At 38.7% G+C, this 18,817-nt stretch overlaps 1 protein-coding gene across 1 annotated transcript in view; it reads right to left on the reverse strand.

Moving 5' to 3' along the window:
* LOC115620913 (formin-J) overlaps positions 1-15,965 on the reverse strand; it is a 59,162-nt gene extending 43,197 nt beyond the window's left edge. The window contains exons 1-2 of the mRNA XM_030514408.1: positions 15,862-15,965; positions 12,017-14,423 (exon numbers count right to left, since the gene is read on the reverse strand). Of these exons, the coding sequence (XP_030370268.1) occupies positions 12,017-13,815 (1,799 nt within the window). The 5' untranslated portion in view covers positions 13,816-14,423; positions 15,862-15,965. The remainder of the gene's footprint in view (positions 1-12,016; positions 14,424-15,861) is intronic.
* Positions 15,966-18,817: the final 2,852 nt, after the last annotated feature.

Genomic DNA, 18,817 nt, shown 5'->3' on the forward strand with positions numbered 1-18,817 from the left:
GGCCAAGTCGGCGGCCTGCATTTCTGTCCCATCATCTTAAGCCGACTCTGACTGTATTTGTTGTAAGCACGGCCTGGCAGGCAAAGTGAAATAGTGGAATAGTGAAACAGACGCATACACTTGTCAGTTAGAGTCGCTTTGCCATACTTTAACGGTTCTCACACTCTTAACTGATGACAGAGGCAGCCAAATCGGGCAACCACAAATCTTGCCATGTATCTCTCTGTGTTTTTGTACGAATATGTATGTTTGTAGCTTTTGCAGCGAGTGGCACTCGAACCGAGTCAGCTCATCATAATTACAAAGACTAGTATGGAGCGCCCTCAACACCACCACCATCACCACCACAACAATAAATAGCAAACAGCAACAACAATGACGACGAGGTGGCTGCCAGCTGGAATTGCTGAGTGCGCATGCGCAGCCCGCCGACAGTTCGCCCAACCCAGTGCCTTGTATCTACAGAGTCCATGGATCGTTCGCTCGACGCTGGTGTTCATAATTTATGATTGCTTTGCGTGATTTTACATTTCTGTGTTATTAGTTTAAAGTTGGTTTTAGTGTGGCTCGCTTTTAAGGCTTTGTTTTTGAGATCGTGTGCAGAAATTCAAACACCTACGAATTCGCATGGGTAAACCTACACTTTGGCACTTTGCGGAGCAAATCTTTATGCTAGACAAGTGCATGCCGCTGCCAAATTGTATTTTTTTCTGTTTTTTAATTTTACGCCATTCGTTGCAGATCATTAAAATGAATTCTGATTCATTAAATTCAATTCAGAGGCTTGCGTAATGGTTCGAAAATAGTCGTTCATTGCAGACGTGAGCGGGCTTCTCATTAGAACACTTTTGTTTATCTGCACTGTGCTTTGCCAACATTTTATTTGGCCATTATAAAAGGGTCTAATGAACTACGAATATGTGCATATTTTTTATGTTTTCAAAAATTATACTAACAAACGAATCAACAAGGCACAGTGAATGGTGTGAAGTGACCGAAACTATTGACATAAAACATGTTGGTTGTGTGAATTGAAAACCTAAACAGGTTACTGATACACATTTCAATTGTTTACAGCCCTGTTTCTGCTTCCTCTCTTGATTAAACAAATTAAATCCAAACTGAATTTTCTACAAAAAAGAATTAAAAAGCTTATTCTTTATACTCTATTTTATCCCTACAGTCTTATGTCGCTTTAGAAGGCATTTCTTATTATACCCTGTACCCGTAGGGTAAAAAGGGTATATTAGGTTTGTGCAAAGTATGTAACATACAGAAGGAAGCATCTCCGACCCCGACTGTAGCGTTCTTTCTTGTTTATTTTGCATTTGAACATCCATGGTCTTCATTCACGACCCAAAAGTTATCAGGTATGAAGAAGAAGCTTAAATTTGTAATCACACACAGCATTTGAAACTCTTACTACAAATCCTTACAACTGCTTAAAGTATTTTACACTCTAGTTTAGTTTCCATTTATTTATTAACATTTAATAGAAAACATATTTAAATTGTTTAATAACATTTCACATGTCTGCAATAATTGAAAGCCTGAGGGAAAACGGACAATGAACTTGTAGAAAGACAAAAAAATATACGTTGAGAACAAATAAACTTTGTAAAGGAAACTGAGCCGGTTGTGTGGAAAATCAACACTCCGGGCAGCTGTCAACCTTTTATTTACAGAACGCCTTAATCTGTCAGTCAGTCGGTCAGTCACTCTGTCAGTTTATTTAGGTGACAATTGCACAAAGTTGTGTGGATCTAGCAAATCCAAGCAAAGGCCTACATTTCCGGCTTCAACAACATCTGCTTACACACACATATATATATATATATATATATATGTGTGTATACATATTTATATGTATAAGTATATATGTGTATTTGTATGGAGTATGTAAAAGTAAACAGCAAATCTTGAGCGTAGCTGGCGGACTTGTCAAGCACGTTGCGCAGCAATAAGGAAATCGAATCATATCGAACCAATATTGAAGCCCGAAATTGAAAATGCAACTCATGCCAACTAATATGCAAATTAACTGATTGAAGTCTTTGTCATCTCATAACAAATTACTGAAGCAAAACGATAAAAAGTAAAATCTGTGCCATCTCGTAAGCAAACGAAAAAAAGGCTTCAACAATTTGCACACAATCAGCCATAAATATATTGCCGGTTAATGCCAAGCCATTCAAAGAGTCGCAATAAAGAAATGAGAAATGGATTTATTTACCTGTATTAAATAGCTTTTCTTAGCCTTGTTAAGGAAGAAGTGAAGCAATTTATGATGACTATTGTAATCAAACGTATATTCTTTTATTTCAGAGTATCAGAGAACCAACGTTCAACTAGCAGTACAACTTTTAGGAAGTAGTCAAAACGAGGCTATTGCAAAGCATACATAATTTGTTGTGAATACTGAATGTCAAAAATAAACTAACATTATAGAATTACTTTGAATTACTAAGCTGTAAAATATAGGTGTTATATTATACCAATTTTTAAGGAAGTTTTCGCCATAAGGGAGGCATTGGACCGGCTACCAGCTGCGAAATAGCGCAATAGCATTTTTGCAGAGAAAGAAATGCTGACGCAGAGCCAGCAAATGCAACTATAGAAGGATCCAGAAGCAATTGAAATGCTGGAATACCTCCTCTGCTACTGACCAGTAATTACCTCAACGAGCACATGACCCGACAAAATGCTCTCTCTGTATCCTGTAAGCGTTTTCAAGGCATAGAAGGATCAAAATAGCGCTTTCCTACTAATCTCCAATGCCTGGGAAAGACAACCCAGTGTCTAAGAAGTGCAGCCAAAGGCCACCCACTGCACTAAATAAACTTATACTTAATATTTAAGCAAAATCAGTAATACAGTAATTTTATAATGGGGGCAGACTTGACGATAAAACTCGACACAATGGCCGAAGTAAAGCGCAAGATCTACACACAATCGATTGACCCGAACCTGCTTTGGAAAAAGGGTCAAGAAAATTATGTGCATTTAGAAGGCTCTGATTACGCCGCAAAGTCCTTCACTCCCATATTTAAGAAACTTAGGAATTCCGTTGAACTGCAAAGTCATCGTAAAGCTGCACGAAGACACGAAATCCAAATCTGAATACTTATGCAAACAGAGAAAAACAAACAGCCAACGCCGCATGGCTGGCGGCATTTGTTGCTGTTGCAATTCCTAGAAAATTATGTTGGAAAATGAGAGTCTAACGGTTTGCCTTTCCCGTCACTGAAGTAGCTGCAGACGTCGCAGTTGCAGTCGTCGCCGCCGCCGTCGTCGTTTCGTCTGCTATTACAACACATTTTTCGCGTTTCGTTTTTAATAATCATTTGCAAATGTCTATTAGTGCGATGCCCCTCTCTTGCACTCTCTATTCGCCATCTCCTACTCCTCCAGCAATGCATCTGCGCATGCGCAGCTCATTTCAGAGGAAACGAAATTGCAAAGCACACAAACACAGTTTTATGTTTGCATACAGCCGAGCCAATAATGTCGATGACGATTTCGCTCGACGGGAATGGAGATGGAGATGGAGACGACGACAACGTTGGAGTTCGAGCATGCAAATTAAGACTTTTAGTTTGAAATTATAACAAACGAGCAACAAAACTGCGATTGCTTTGGATTTCTTGTAAATGTGAAAATATTTGTTTTTATGCCGCCGAAATGGCAGTCAATTTGATGGCAATGGGTGGGGAAGTGGGCAGCAATAACGCTCAGCCCAACATCTCAGCCTGGCCATACATGGACTATAGACTTAAATATATGTACATAGTATATACCATGCTGGCTTGTTTGCCACCGTGGCTGGGGCTTTTGGATTATAGTTATTGCAAAAAGCAAACACAAAAAAGTAAAAGTGCTGGCGAGTTGTTGCTATGATGTGGAAACCAATTAGTCCAACTATGACAAGGCACTTAAAGTGGGGTTTATAGTCCAGCTCGGTTCGAGAATGAACATCTCTCTGTTTTAGTCACTTTTTCTTTTCAATTCTTGTGTTTTTCATTCCTATAAGTACAGAAATGACAACTGTTATGTAATTAAATTAAAAGCAACGTTGCACAGACACAACAACAATAACAGCAATAAGACTGTCCACAATGCCTGCCTCATGTGGCGCGTTGCATTTGCAGTTACTGCTACTGTTGCAATTGCTTTCGCTTTGATTGAATTCATTTTATAATCCATTGCTACTTTTGCTGCAGCACATACATCTATAGTAAGTATGTACATGCATATACTGTCCAACTTGCCTATAATGAACTTCTATACAATAAAGCTTTATTACTATTACCGTATTGAAACAAAAAGATAATGCATTGGTACATAAAAAGTTGTAAGGGAATAGAAAATGGATGCAAAAATGAAGATATTCTCAGCAGAGTTGAGGAAAGTCATGAAATTGCATCCATCTCAGTATTTATTAATTTGTATTGGTACATTAGAAAAAGAATTGATTGATTCGGTCGCGACGAGTTGAGTCTTAGAAAGACTGTTCAACAGTCAACTTAGGAGCCGAAGAATTGGGAAACCCAAAACACAAAACGGGTATTGCACAAAGTTTGTTGATTTGAAATTTCCCCCACTTAACCCGACAAGACCACAGACTTGTACATGATTGACAAATCATTTCTAAGAAGAGGTATTAGGAATTCCATCGATTCTGTGGTAAACAAACTGGAGTTTCAAGAGGACTAATACTAAAGATTTGAAGTCACTTTTGTATATTATTAGTTAGTAAAGAAATTCCATTATTTAAGCAGGCACCTAAAATTTTATGTAGTTTTGGTTTTTGTTTCAAATGTGCCAATTTTTGATTATAAGTTAATATAATTATTTTGTTGACAGATTATCTTAATGTGACATTTTAACCAAGTCGATGTCTTATAAATTTGGCGAATAAAGCGAGTTCAACAAAAACAATGAATTAAATACGCTGTGACCCATTGCAGTTCGAACCTTTGTGAAGACAATAGTAATACCGACTAATGTTCTCCAATTTTCAAATGTTTGATGTTGAGAATGAAAAATATGTAGAAGAGTGTAATTGAAAGTAAGATTGCTGGTTGTTTTAAATGGAAGTGAGAAAGATATCATAATTTATGTTTAAGTCAACATTTAGAAAATAAATGAATACGAATTGCTGAAGCTAATAAGCTGCTATCTACATTGCAAGAAATCTCTTCATCAATTGACCTACGTCGAACCTTTGTGGAGAGATATATTTGAAGCTTTTGTTACGAAAGAAATGTGAAAGAGTGTAGTCTAACCCTAAATTACGGATTATTTGTATTCTGCATAATATAAGTTTTTTATGTACTTCTAACGAAGTGATTTTCCACTATAAGGAAGTTCAAGTGTACATATGCACATGTGTATGTGTGTAACGGTACCCGAAGTGTGTAAAAAGTATATCTGTAAGATACAATTTGCATTTTACATCTTGCCTACTGTCATTTGCCCGGAATTGCAAGCGATTCAAAATGAATGAGTATGTGAATGCGAGTATTTGAGCGCAACGTAGGAAGCCGCTGGACATACACAACGCATGATAAATTGCATTATTGGCATAATAATATATTTACGAGCTATGGAAATGCGCAAATTCAACGCCAGTCTGGGATATAAGCAGATACACACACACACACACACACACAAACATGCATAAACAAACAGGCCGACTCGAGTGTTGTAAGTATGATTTAAATTCATTCATTCATTCATTCATATTTTAAAATGCGCATTAGCGGCTTCCTTCCATTGCAACGACAAGCAAAGATAACAGCAGAAATAACAACGACAATGCAATGCAAAAGGAAAATGGCAAATTGCAAGTTAAATAAATAAATATAAACCATGGCCGACTCTCCGACCTGACTACTCACACACTCGCTCGCCTGCATTTGCCTTGCAAATTGGATTATGCTTTATTGTAGTGGCCGTTGTAGTTGTCGTTATTGTTGTTGTTTTATTATTTCTGTTGTCATTGTTGTATCCCCAACATCCTACAACGCACTCTGTGACAAAAGCATAAGACTAAAATTTTCTTCCGTAACACATTTTAAATATAAAGTAAAGGATAATTAAGTTAAATTAGATAGAGGTTTTTGCCTAGAAAGGTTAAGATTTTACAGGTTTGCAAAAGCATAAATACTCGTGGAGAAAGGCACTTACAGAAAACATAGTTATTGAACCCTCAATTTCCACACTCCATCTGTACAATTACATACATACATTTTCCAGGTGTACCAGAAGGTATCAATATTATGAGCATGCCAGCAATCACAGTAGAAACTACGATGGCACTTAGAAAAGAATGGAACATCATATAGAAGAATCAGAGCCACGCTAAGCGATTGAGGAGATGATGAACTAATACGTTAAAGTGTAAAGTATAACCCGTACGAAGCGGCTTCTACACTTATCTTTAATCAGATTAACGTATTACAAAGTGGACTAATGAGTAGATTTTGAAAAACAGATTTTTCAAAAAGATTATAAAATCTGTTAAGAATGTAGGAAAAGTTGAAAGGTATTATTTTCTCTCTTCTTTAGCATGAATATTTAATTAATTGCTATTTAAAAGATCAAGATTTTGCATGGCATTCCCTTTTTTTTTTGAACAATTTATACTATGCTGGCCACACTGTTTCGGGATGCCGGTAACAACAGCAGCCCCAACAATCGTCAGCCACAATCACAGCGCACTGCGCATGCGAAGCTCAACTCGCTCCTTTTATTTACAACTGGCTGCCATTTCGTAATTACAGGCATTCAGTCGATGCTGCAGTTGCTGATGCAGTTTCTGATGCTGTTGCAGTCGCTGTTGCATTTCATCTGCAACTGGCAACGGCAACTGGCACATTGGTGGGAGACCCCATTTAATTATTTGCACGAATTTGTATGTTAATCGCCCATTGACATGCGGCTGCATTGATCAGCGCATAAAATGAAGATAGTTGTGTGCCGACAAAGCCTCCAGCAGCAGTCACAAAAGGCACTTCAATTAAAGGGGCCGACCAAAAAGCAAATGCGTCGATACATTGCCTTCCATTGGCAGTTAGATAAACAAAACTTGAACAAATTACATATTGTTATCTGGCACACAGAATTTATGATTGAATTGAACTTTTTCGCTTTTCAATGGCAACGAGGTAAAAGCCACATCAAGTGGCCAAATGAAACTTGGAAGAAAAAAAAAACATTATACCTCGATATGAGTTGCAGTTTTGTAAAAATGCATTTGAAATGAAGCAAATGTGAAAGTGAAATCAAGGAGTTAATGTAACTGAACAAGTAATATGGCATTATCAATCAATATGTTTCATATCCACATGACAATTTTTGGATATATCTGCACATATATATACTATACACAAAGTTCTAATCATTCAAAGAGTGTTTCCCATTTTAAATACTTTTTAGGTCCCGATTTTTTATCGTGTTTCTTTATCAACACAACCCACGATCACGCACGGAATATAAAACAAAAAAAGAAAAGAACGGCACGATCTATGCCCACCTCGTAACACAATACCATACCCCCATCAAAGAAATAATAACAATTTTAAATAATTACAAAATGCGGAACACTACCTTGAGATAAAAGTAAAAAACATGCCCTAGGTTTATTCTTAAAATAGAAGCAACATCATTATAAACATAATTGCACTATGCCTAACAGTTACCTGATAGCTATGTGCCACAAAATATAGGTACCCTCATAAATACATACATACGTATGTGTGTGTATGTGTCATGCTCCCAAAACATCAGCCACACATGAAGTCGACCATAACATTCAATCAAAAGCTCGTTAGACTGCGCACACAGTTGCGTTTGAATTTTTAATGAATTAATCAGTTGGTAGTTTTTTCTTCTTCTTTTTTTTGGGCAACATGAAAATTGCACTGAAGAAGCTTCAAGTCGAGAGTGTTTACAAAAGAAAAATACAAATTGATTGGCCATAAAGTTGGGCTGCTAATTGGTTTTTGAACGGCTGCCAAAGTCATTGCCCAGTTGCGCTTTCAAACAAAGGCTTGTTAATAAATTAATTTGAGAGACTGCACGTCTTTAATGAGAGACTAAAGCAGAAGGCAAAAATTGAGCCTGGAGCACAACGAATCTTATCAACCCCACCCATAAACTAAAAAGAAAATAGGATGATACCCGCTGAAAGATGAAAGATTTGTGAACATTCTGTTCCATACCAATGCCTGATTTGACCTTTTCCTGTCGCATAAAAATAATATTGTAGGCCAATTTCCACCACATACATAGTTAGCCAGTCAAGAACTTACTTGTAAGCCCATATATACACCATTATATCAATATTATCACATTTTATTATTCCCATTATTATTGCTCAGGTCCTTCATCTGGACTCTATATCTGCAGACCATTTCTTATTAGAAACAACTATCTATCCCTAACAATTCGGATGTTAAGTCTATAATTATTATTTTTGCAAGAATGCAAGCCATTCTTTTTGAAGATTTTAGCAATATCTTTCTAAAAAGCATTAAATCATTACGGGCATTTTTAACGACTTGAGCACCTGTAGAAATTCATTTTTTAGGCCAAAGACACGTTTGCATTTCTCAAGCACTTATCACATACGAGAATTGTGGAAACAACCTCAATGAGCCATAAACCAATTTACAAGATATTAAATGGCTCTCAGTAAAGATCTGCTCGATCTGCCTCGAGATGCTCAACAAATTGATAAGAGTTCTGAAAGAAACTTTTCACAACTTTCTCGTTGTGCAAATTGCTAGAAACTCAATTTTCAATGACCATAGGCGAAAATATTTATGAGAACGCTAAGAACCATAAAATCAAAATTGCCAAGATCGAATTGCTGGTTTGGTGGTGAGTATATTGTTGACACGACTGTAAGAGAATGTGTGACTAATCGAAAAACCGGGGAGCGAGGCGCACTTAATAATCATATAGCAATGCAAATACCGGGCAAGTCAAGATACGAGTACTGTCCGGTGATTGGAGACGCTTCGCTGAGCTCCCCATTCCAGTGCCATTTACTTACTTATAATATGTTGTGTGTCAACCAGTCACATATTTATATTGCCAACACTTATGTCTATATAAATGTGTGTGTGTAAATATTTGCATACAAACACATAATATAAAATGTATATTGAAAATTGTAGTCGTCGAGCAAATGCCAAACAATGTGAGTCACAATAATCAGTGTCGAGCGCAAAGCTATATAAACGTGGCTTACTTATTTACACACACACACACAAACCTACTCCACACGTATACAATTCGTATACAAATAAAACGCGCAGTTAAAATAATAATAATAACAACAAATATTTTTAAAAAGTTGCACCAACAACGAAGACGATCGAAACGAGTTTTCTTTTTAAATTTTTTTGTATTTACCAAAAGTTAAAAATATTTACGAAAAATGTATACAGATACATATATGTATGTAGATATAAATAACCATAATAATATGGAGTCAGTTATATTTGAATGTATGTATGTATAGGTGCAAATATTGCAGCACAGTGAAGATGTTGCTGCTACTGTGAAACTGCAGCTAGCAACTGCAATCAAGCGCAAGCTTGCACGAACACATTCACGACTCGCTGCAGTTGGATGTGAGCTGCCACAGCAATAACAACAGCCACAGCAAGTTGTCGAAATGATGTCAGTAATAATTTATTAAACAAAAAAAAAAGAAGCAACCCAAGCCAACCGCAACTGGTGTCTAATTTTTGAAGACTTGGCCCCGCCGCCGGCTGCTTGCCTAAATAAGTTAGTAAGTAAGTTGGCGCATTCAATTTGCATGAGCTTGCCAACAAAACAATGGGCCAACTAACTAAATGTTCATACACTCAGAGAAAAAACAGACGACCTCTTCAACTTGAACATTGTCAAACCTTAATTTTAAAATAGCCAGCAGAACTTTAAAGATACATTCTATCTAACGATCGATCCCATGACAGGTATATAAAATAATGTGTCTATCAAAGATTTGCAATAAACCTGCACAAGGAAAAGACAAAACTACATACCAAGTTTCGTGTTCCTAGCTATTATGGTTTAGAAGTTCTCGATATTCAATCAGACGATCAAACAGCCAGGCAGACAGACATATCTATATCGCCTCGGCTCTTGCTTCTGACTCAACCATTTGGTTAGACTTTCCAATATACCCTTTACCCAAAAGTGGAAAATGTTACGCTACGGAAATAACTAACCACTCCCATATTTATTTACTGGCACAATGCTGGTTTATTATCAAATGAAAATCGAACTCAAGAATTCAAATGCCAGATAACAATTTGAAAATAATAAGAACCTTTCATTTGCGAATCAATTGCAGCAATTCAAGATTTACAAGTCGAGCACTTATTTTTATTAGAAGCTTTTATAGAAAGTGATTTGGAAGACAAATAAAATATACTTTCTGAAAAACTTTGTTCTAAATATCATAAACTATATTCAGAAAGATAAGTAATTTGCTACAAATTTGATCAATTTCACAAGTAATCCATGATATTAATATTACTTGAATGAAGATCATATTTTAATTGTAAAATTAGGCGAATATATTCGAAATCATTTGAGTTAAGTGCTTTCTGCTTTCTTTTGCTTTCTGAGTCAAGTGTTATAGAATTTTCACAGATTAAAAATTGTATGGTAGATGCCTCTACAGATATATGAAAATAAGCTATATAAATCAATACTATATAATTCGGTTTGCGTTTTCAAGTGCAATTTTTGTCTGAGTGTAGTATGTACTCGTATCTATGAGATGCATAACGTGTCCAAATGCAGGCAAAGGCAGGCAAGTAGGCAGGCGGCATGTAAAGCATGTCGACAAAGAAGAAGGTTCAGTGAAATTCACTGAAATAGTTGTAATAAATAAAATTACACATGTTGGGAATTTGCAAGCATTTGCATTTTCATGCGTGACACGCCCAGCAGTTCCAACTACCTGAATGCAAAATGTACCCACATGCATGCATCGTGTGCATATGTATTCGTAAATGCCTGTAACTATGTATGTGTGTACGAGTGCGAATGCAGGTACATGCCTGCTCTTATCGGTATCTTATCTTTATTGCCGTATTGATTTTTTACGCGGCTGCTGTTGATGTTGCTGTTGCTGTTTCCGATAACGCGCCTGCGGTTCAGTTTTGAGAAGAGTACACTTTTATGGCTGGTGGCGAACTGACAATGAGGCTGACCTCGTGCGTAACTAATTAAGGCACAATGGATGGGTGAAAAGGGCGAGTCGATTGACAGACAGGCACACGCCGGCACCCTTGGGAGGGATGCGATGGGTGTGGAAGTGATTTTTCGTGTTCAGCCGTGAACAGTTTTACGGCATTTGACATTAATTTTATGGCTATTTTTACCACAAGGCGCAGAAATACAATTGAGATGCAGTTGATAGAGAAAACAGACAGATGCAGTAAAACGTCTTTAAAACAAAATTCGCGGAAGTGCACATTTTAAAAGTCTGGCAGTTGTATGTAATAATGCATCCGAATTCAAGTATCAGAAGAAACAGCCCTGTTCATTTCTAATTTGTTTTAAAAAATATGTCCGAGTGAGTGTTCCCGCAAATCTTTTTTGCTGTTCCCTTTTCTTAATAAATCAGTCGAAAATCGCAAAGACTATATAAATACATATTTAACACAAAGTGGTAAATTCCAAATGTGAGACAAATTATTATATTTATTTATTTATTTCTCAGCTACGCCAAATAATCTGAGTAACTATTCCTAATATTATTGAAATTATTTAGAAAAAAACAATAATATATCACTGAAGCAGAAAAACCAAAACATAATCCAGCCAACCCCTGCATATTCGTCAGAGAGTAAACTAGACTGTGGTACAGAAAATAAAGGGCCATTACCAACAGCTAAGCAAACTCACCCGTATTTAATTTAACCCCCTGGCAATACCTCTGACTTCTTTCTCCCTTTACTATGGCATACAAGTTAGTCTGACTCACCGTTTTACATTGCGGCAGCGTTTCTCATTCTCCGCCTCCTTGACGCTGTCCCAGCTATCGCCCACACCCGACGATGACATATCATCCAAGCGTTCCTCATCCTCGAGGCCCGAATCTTCGAGGCTTATGTGACAGCTAGTGAGAGTTACTTGTTTGCCATTGTCACCCACCTCAATCCAATCGGAGGTGCGTATGCGCTGCGAACGTTCCGTGCCATAAGGCGATGAGTCCGAGGAGCAGCCGGAGGGGCAACGTTTGCGTGGTGAGCTACTCTCATTGTGGTTGCTCTTTAAGGATTTATTGACCGCATATGTAAGTGTATCCTCTTCATCGCCATCCGCATCTTCGACATTGTCCGCATCCACATCCTCAGTATCTTGGTCCTCATCGTCGTCATCTTCATAGTGATCATCGATGGAGTAATAGCGTTTGCGTGCCTGAGCTTTAGTGGGCGTTGTAGCAGCTGTTGTAGATATTATGGTAGCGGCTCCATTGGCATTGCTAGTGGGTGCCTTTGGCTTGGCCACGCCTGGCGGCTGCTTTGTGGACAAATGCTCCAAGGAGCAGGAACGATTGCGCATCGCTGCCAGTTCAGAAATGAGCAATTCATGGAAGGCGTGCTTCTTCTTCTCGGGCGAGTTATCGGCACTTATGGAAGTCTTCATGGTGCTGCTGTTGTTGTTGGCAACTGGATGAATGCTGCTGTTGTTATGGGTTTGGTTGTCACCTCCATTGATGTTGATGCGCGTGCGGTTTCCGGCCGCATGACTTGTGACGATGGTTACCTGCTGGCTTTGTTGTTGTTGTTGTTGTTGCTTTTGTTGCTGATGCTGCTGCTGTTGTTGCTGTTGCTGTTGCCTCTTGTGTCGCTCCTGCGCCAACTCCTGCTCCAACAACGCCTGATGCTGTATTGCACGCTCATGCTTTGTGATAATGGTCGGATCGAGATTTGTTGAATGCTTTTGGCCCTGACTGATGATGATTTCGGAGAAGAGGCGCTCAGCGGCATTCTTCAGATTATTCTTAATCTCCACCGTTTTACCACTGAGAAAGCTGGAGTTGCCGGAACCATTGCTCAACGATATAGTGGACGTATTGCTGTCGCCTTTGCCAAAGCTATCCAAGGTCGTCTTGGAGCGTCGAAAGATGCTTGTGGCGGGTGTGGCTGGAGGCGCTTGAAAAGCCGGCATATCCATATCCTCCACATCCAGCGTGGCCACTGGCATTTGGACAATCTTGCGTGGCCTGGGCAGCGGTTGTGTGGCGACCTGTAAGCCGGCACGTTCAAAATCCACTTTGCCCAGACTGAGACGTGTGTCCTTGAGGGGCGTGGCATTTGAGCTGCTTGCAGCGCTTAGCGAATTGTGACGATTAACGGTGACAACTAGACCACTGGACGGCTGTTGCTCTTGCTGCACTGCATCCGCTCTGGGCTTGGCCGTGGGCACATCCGGTGCTTTACGCAGCTTCAATGGTGGCTTTGGCGCCGTGCCCAAAGCTGTGGTGGGCGTCTGGGTTTGGGCCTGTTTCTTTTGGAGATTTAGCGAAGGCGATTTATAGACCAGTGTGCGTCCCACTGCGCTCAGTTGGCTCACAAATGTGGGCTTCTTTTGTATGATGGGTGGTGGTGTGCTTGCTGTTGCTGTTGCAGATTTAGGTGTTGCTATAGTTTTATTTGCTTGCATGGAGGATTCTCGCTGGGCACGCAAGAGACCAGCCTGTAGTGGCCGGGGCGGTACAGGCGGCCCGGGACGCTTAACCATAGTCTGGGACTGTGTTGGTGCGGATGCTGTGGCCATTTCGTACGTTCTCACGCGATATTCCAACACACTCGATTTTGGTTCGGTGGTGGCTACGCTTCACTGGCGTTTTAGACTGGCCCAACTCGTTGTTGGCCCCAGACGTTGTTGGAGAGTAAAACCAGTATTTGTAGGTCACTTTTTGTCTTGTTGTTGTTGTTGCTGCTGCTGCTGTTGTTGTTGTTGTTATTATTACTTGGCGTGTCGTTTCTGTTCGCTTATTTATTATTATTTAGCATATGCGCGCAAATGGAAACTTGTTTCGCTTTTGGCCAAGTTCTCATGTGATACATTACATGGCCGATGCTCTCGTTGGTTGGATTCTCTGCATTTTGACAGTTGCCGTTGCAAGTCGCGTCGCCGATCTATTTTGAATATGAATATAGGTTACAACGTCGCACTAACGGCTAGTTGGTTTACTTTTGCCTTCCCAATTGGAAAAATCGTAGGAACTGCTGTTCTCGGGAAACTCGTTTTTCGCTGATTATGCTATTGTTGTTTTTGTTGTTGGTTAGTTTATTTATTTGCTTGTTTGTTTTTGCTCTGTGCACTTTGGATTTGGGCAGTTTTCAAGAGTTTTTTAAGTGAAGGGAATTCGTTTTCTTCTCCTAACATGGGATAACACAAAATGTTTCGATTAGTTAATTTACATTGCATTTAATGTTATTGATTTAAACATTTATCACGCTCATGCATTGCAAGACTTTTATTTTTTCTAACATGCATGTCTGTTTATATTTTCGTAATAAAATGTTAAGTAGTTGTTGCACCCGTTTGGCTGCTACGATTGTTGTTGGTGTTTTTACTGTTGCTGCATTTCGAAAGTGTTATATTACGGGTATATTACCACTTGGCCTTTGCATCAGTTTTTGGCTTTACGTTACTGATTAACTTGGCTTATTGGTAACTGCGGGCGCTCTGGTAATTGGCCAGTGGTGCTGTGCGCTTCACATTATAATTAAGTTTGATGGAAAGACCATTAAATGAGTTCTTGGTTCCAATTAGGCAGTTGAAGCCGCAAAAGACTATAAAAATTTCGGTGTGTCTAGAATTAATTAGGCCCTTTCAAACATTTCTCTGCCAAAAGTACATTCGCCTGTCTATTTACAGACGTTAACAGCTGTGTGCACTCTCTTACAGAACTCTGGGTATTACGACAAAACCCGTTAGCCCAGTGTTAACAATTATATATGGAAATGTGCGCAGTTAAAAACAAGCCATGTAGCTAGCAAAGCAAAACAGATAAAATTCAATAAGAATTTCATTTCCCACAGCCGGTTATTGAAGATCGTTATATCAATAAAGATTAAACTACTGCCGCGACGCAACGGTTTGTTTAAACAAAACAAAATACAGAAATAAATTGTTATTGCATGAAACACGTAGGCTACTGCAATTAGAACGTTGGCCAAAATTGGGTCAGCGGCAGCTTTTTCAACCATAATACGCTGAGTACTGCAATTACGAAACGCCAGGCACACGCGTATGGGAGAAAAAAAACGAACTCGCTGCGCTCAATGAGCGCAAACATAAAGTAATTGATCAAACGAACGGTAAATTGCAGCGCAAGCAGCACAGTCGCCGTCGCCGTCGCGGTCACCTTTGCTGCTGCGCACTAGACAAAGGAGCGCCACAGCACAAAAGTTCAATGAGAAAATAAGAACAGCAACAAAAACAAATTCAGTATATCACCAAAACAAAACAACTTCAGCTTGTGTGCATATTTAATTAACAATTTTGCATGAACAATGTCAGCAATTATCACAATTAAATAAATATTTTCATGCAGTTTAGCTATAACTATTCACATTCACGTTAATTCACAAGCAACCTTTATACTTTTTTATTTGCAGCGTTCGTTTTGCTGTCTACGAAATAAATTCTTATTTATTTAACACTGCACCCACGTCTCAACGCTGCTGCAGCTTTGTTAATAAATAATAATGTGCGCTGCTCACAATCGCCACCGACAGTGGTGCAACTTAATTTTTTTACTGTTAGCTACTTTTTTACAAACGTATACTAAAATTGAAACGCATTTGATACACAGCAATTTTATTTATCAACAATATAGCGTCATAAAACTTGCATTTATAGAATTATTCAGCACGACGACGCGTCCGTTTCAAACGTTGCGACTTGTACGAGAGCCCGAAATAAACTGAATGAGAAAACGAAAACGAATCGCTAAGCGCACCTTGCCGCATCTGCGTGTGTGTGTGTGTCTGGTATTGCGGGTGATGCCAAAGTGAACGCACTCACGACTCTCACGGCAAGCCTAAGCGACTCGCTCACCTCTAGCTTGTAATGTTGGAGTACTGCATTGGGGCTCTCTCATAACAATATTGGCCGCTCTCCATGTTTTGTCTACGAATTGGCATACAATTAACATAAGATATTGTTTTAGGGCTCATTAAATAGGAATTTAATACAATTTAGGTTTATCAAAACCCATTCAGATTCATTATATACCAAAAAAAATGAATACATTTTGGAATAACTACTAAAATTATGTTCTCTTTAGTCACTTTATTTAAAAGAGAGCAAACGAAAGAGCAACGGTTTTGTAAGAGTAACTTGGCACATGGCCAAAAGTGCATTGATTGCGCCCTGATGGAGCCTGCCGGCGTCTGGCTACTGTCGGTGTTGTTGTTTTTCTTTTTGGCGTAACATTGCAACAGCTGTTGTAACACGCCACGCCACGCCCGCTGCATCCTCGTCCTTGCCATCAAACAAATCAATAAAGATTATATGAATGCTTCGCGTATTAAAGGCAGATAATTTACAACTTCAAAAAAATTCAAACACTAATCGTCTTTCGAATGACTTGCTGTCTGCAACATTGTAAGGCAACAACAACTACAAAAATTATCTTTCTGGCGTTCGTTACCGACTGTCTGTCACCGAACGACCCCCTCACACCATAGGCTACAGCTTGGAACTCATCACGCATTTAGAATGACACTGCAGACAAAATTGCAACAGAAAGCAAAGACGCAACGAAAGTCCGTCTATCACATTAATATTTACAAATTATGTTCATTAGAGTGCTTTCTGCTGTCTATGTAAAATGTTAGGAAATTATTTAAAGGGAAATAGGGGAATATTTTTTAGTCACAATAGCCAACTAATACATAATATAAATGATTAAGAAGAGTCAACTTTTTAATTTTTTTTATGGGCTTAGATGCGTATGATTGTGCGTACTCGTAAATACATATAAACTTACATATAAACATACATGCATACATACATATACATATGTACGTATCTGAGAGTCAAGAGGCGTATGAGTAATACTCGTATTTATTTACAGACATACTATATGCAGTAGAAATATGATTACAGGAACAACGAAGGTTCACATTTCAATTTCACAAATAATGAGCTTAGGGAAAAATAATTTGTCAAAATTGATACGGGAAAGTCTTAAAAATAATAAAATACCATTTTTTAATTTAATTAAAAATAAAAAAATTAAAAAATACCCTCATACAGCGTCCCTAATCGTAATCAATCTATTACCCGGTGGGGGGGAAAGTGGGCAGTACCACCCCTTCCCCTTTTTATGATATTGGTTTCTATTAATAGCTTCAACGAGCGCATCAATAGGAACATCTTTTATGTCGTAAAATCAAGCATGTACACAAAAACAACAATTATACATACAAGACTCTTAACCCCAAGATGATGTTCATGAAGTTATTAGGTTATTAGGGAGAAGTTTGAATAACGACAAACATTTCAAAAGAAATACATTTTCCATGGTTTTCGAAGTAAAATTATACATGCAACCCAAGATGATGTACATGAAAATATTAGGTTTTATAATGTTTGTGTATGGAGAAGTTTAAATAACGACAAACATTTTAAAAGCAACACGAATTTCCATGATTTTCCAAGTTAAGATGGCGATATTTAGCTTAATCCCGATTTCGTATCAAAAGTAACGCGAATTACACTATTATTGGAGCTAAGGCGATTAATGCAGGAGCTTATGATGTCTATAGATTCATAAAGGAATTATTCCAAGGTTGAAGTTAATCGAATAAAAAACGCAGATACAAACGTTAGATCCAGTTTTCCCCCATTTGGAGTTTGTATTTTCAAAAACTTAATGCTCACCTACACTGTGAGCCTATTAAACCAAATCTTTATAAGTAGAAAAAATACGACCAGTCGAATGTACAAATTGCACACTTTATAATGCGCTGTCCTGTGTGGCATAATACATCTACATATACCCGTACTTATACAAACCAAAGTACATACATAGCTACAAACATAGATATGTATAGAATACAGGCATACTCGTACATACAAATAAATCTTCCCCTTTTGGAGTTGGCCGGGGTCGGTCGTTGTCGCTGTTGTCGTGGCCATTTCGTATTTGCTTTATTACAGACATTCTGTCCGCAGCGCAGACACCCTCTCACCCCGCCCCACCACAACACAATGAGGAGCCCTGGATTGTGTATCGGGAGGAGCACGCTTTGTCTGGCAGCTTGCCGGCAATAGGGCGCACTTTATTCGAGAGGAATTTTATGCCACTCAGGAAGTTGGTTTTTCCGGTGCACCAAAAAAATTGGTGTCGCTATTGCTGTCGTTTCTATGCTATTTTTGGCGCAGCGGATATGTTTTTGGCCTAAAATTGACTCCGATTTTTAAGCGGCAACTTCTTTTTAGCGAAGTCCAACAATTTACAATTGCTCCCAACGGCAGACCACTTAGGGGTGAAAAAAAGAGGAAAAACAGAAGCATTTTTAAATCACACGTCGGCGGACTTAAAACCCATCCCAACAGCACATTCACGATTGAAGCACGCCACCCACAACCACTTTATTCCACTTGAATGCTCTTCAACTCTTCTCCAAAGCACATTCTTCAACTCTCTCCGCCCTCCAGCCCATTATGGAACACCGAAGCCCCAACAATGAAGGTTAAACTTACGCTAAATATCTGTCGCCCTCGTCGCCGCAGTGGTGCCTGGGCTAGGCGAGCC

This window comes from Scaptodrosophila lebanonensis, unplaced genomic scaffold, assembly GCF_003285725.1.
Source record: "Scaptodrosophila lebanonensis strain 11010-0011.00,11010-0021.00 unplaced genomic scaffold, SlebRS2 tig00000024-arrow-pilon, whole genome shotgun sequence".
Classification (NCBI taxonomy): domain Eukaryota; kingdom Metazoa; phylum Arthropoda; class Insecta; order Diptera; family Drosophilidae; genus Scaptodrosophila; species Scaptodrosophila lebanonensis.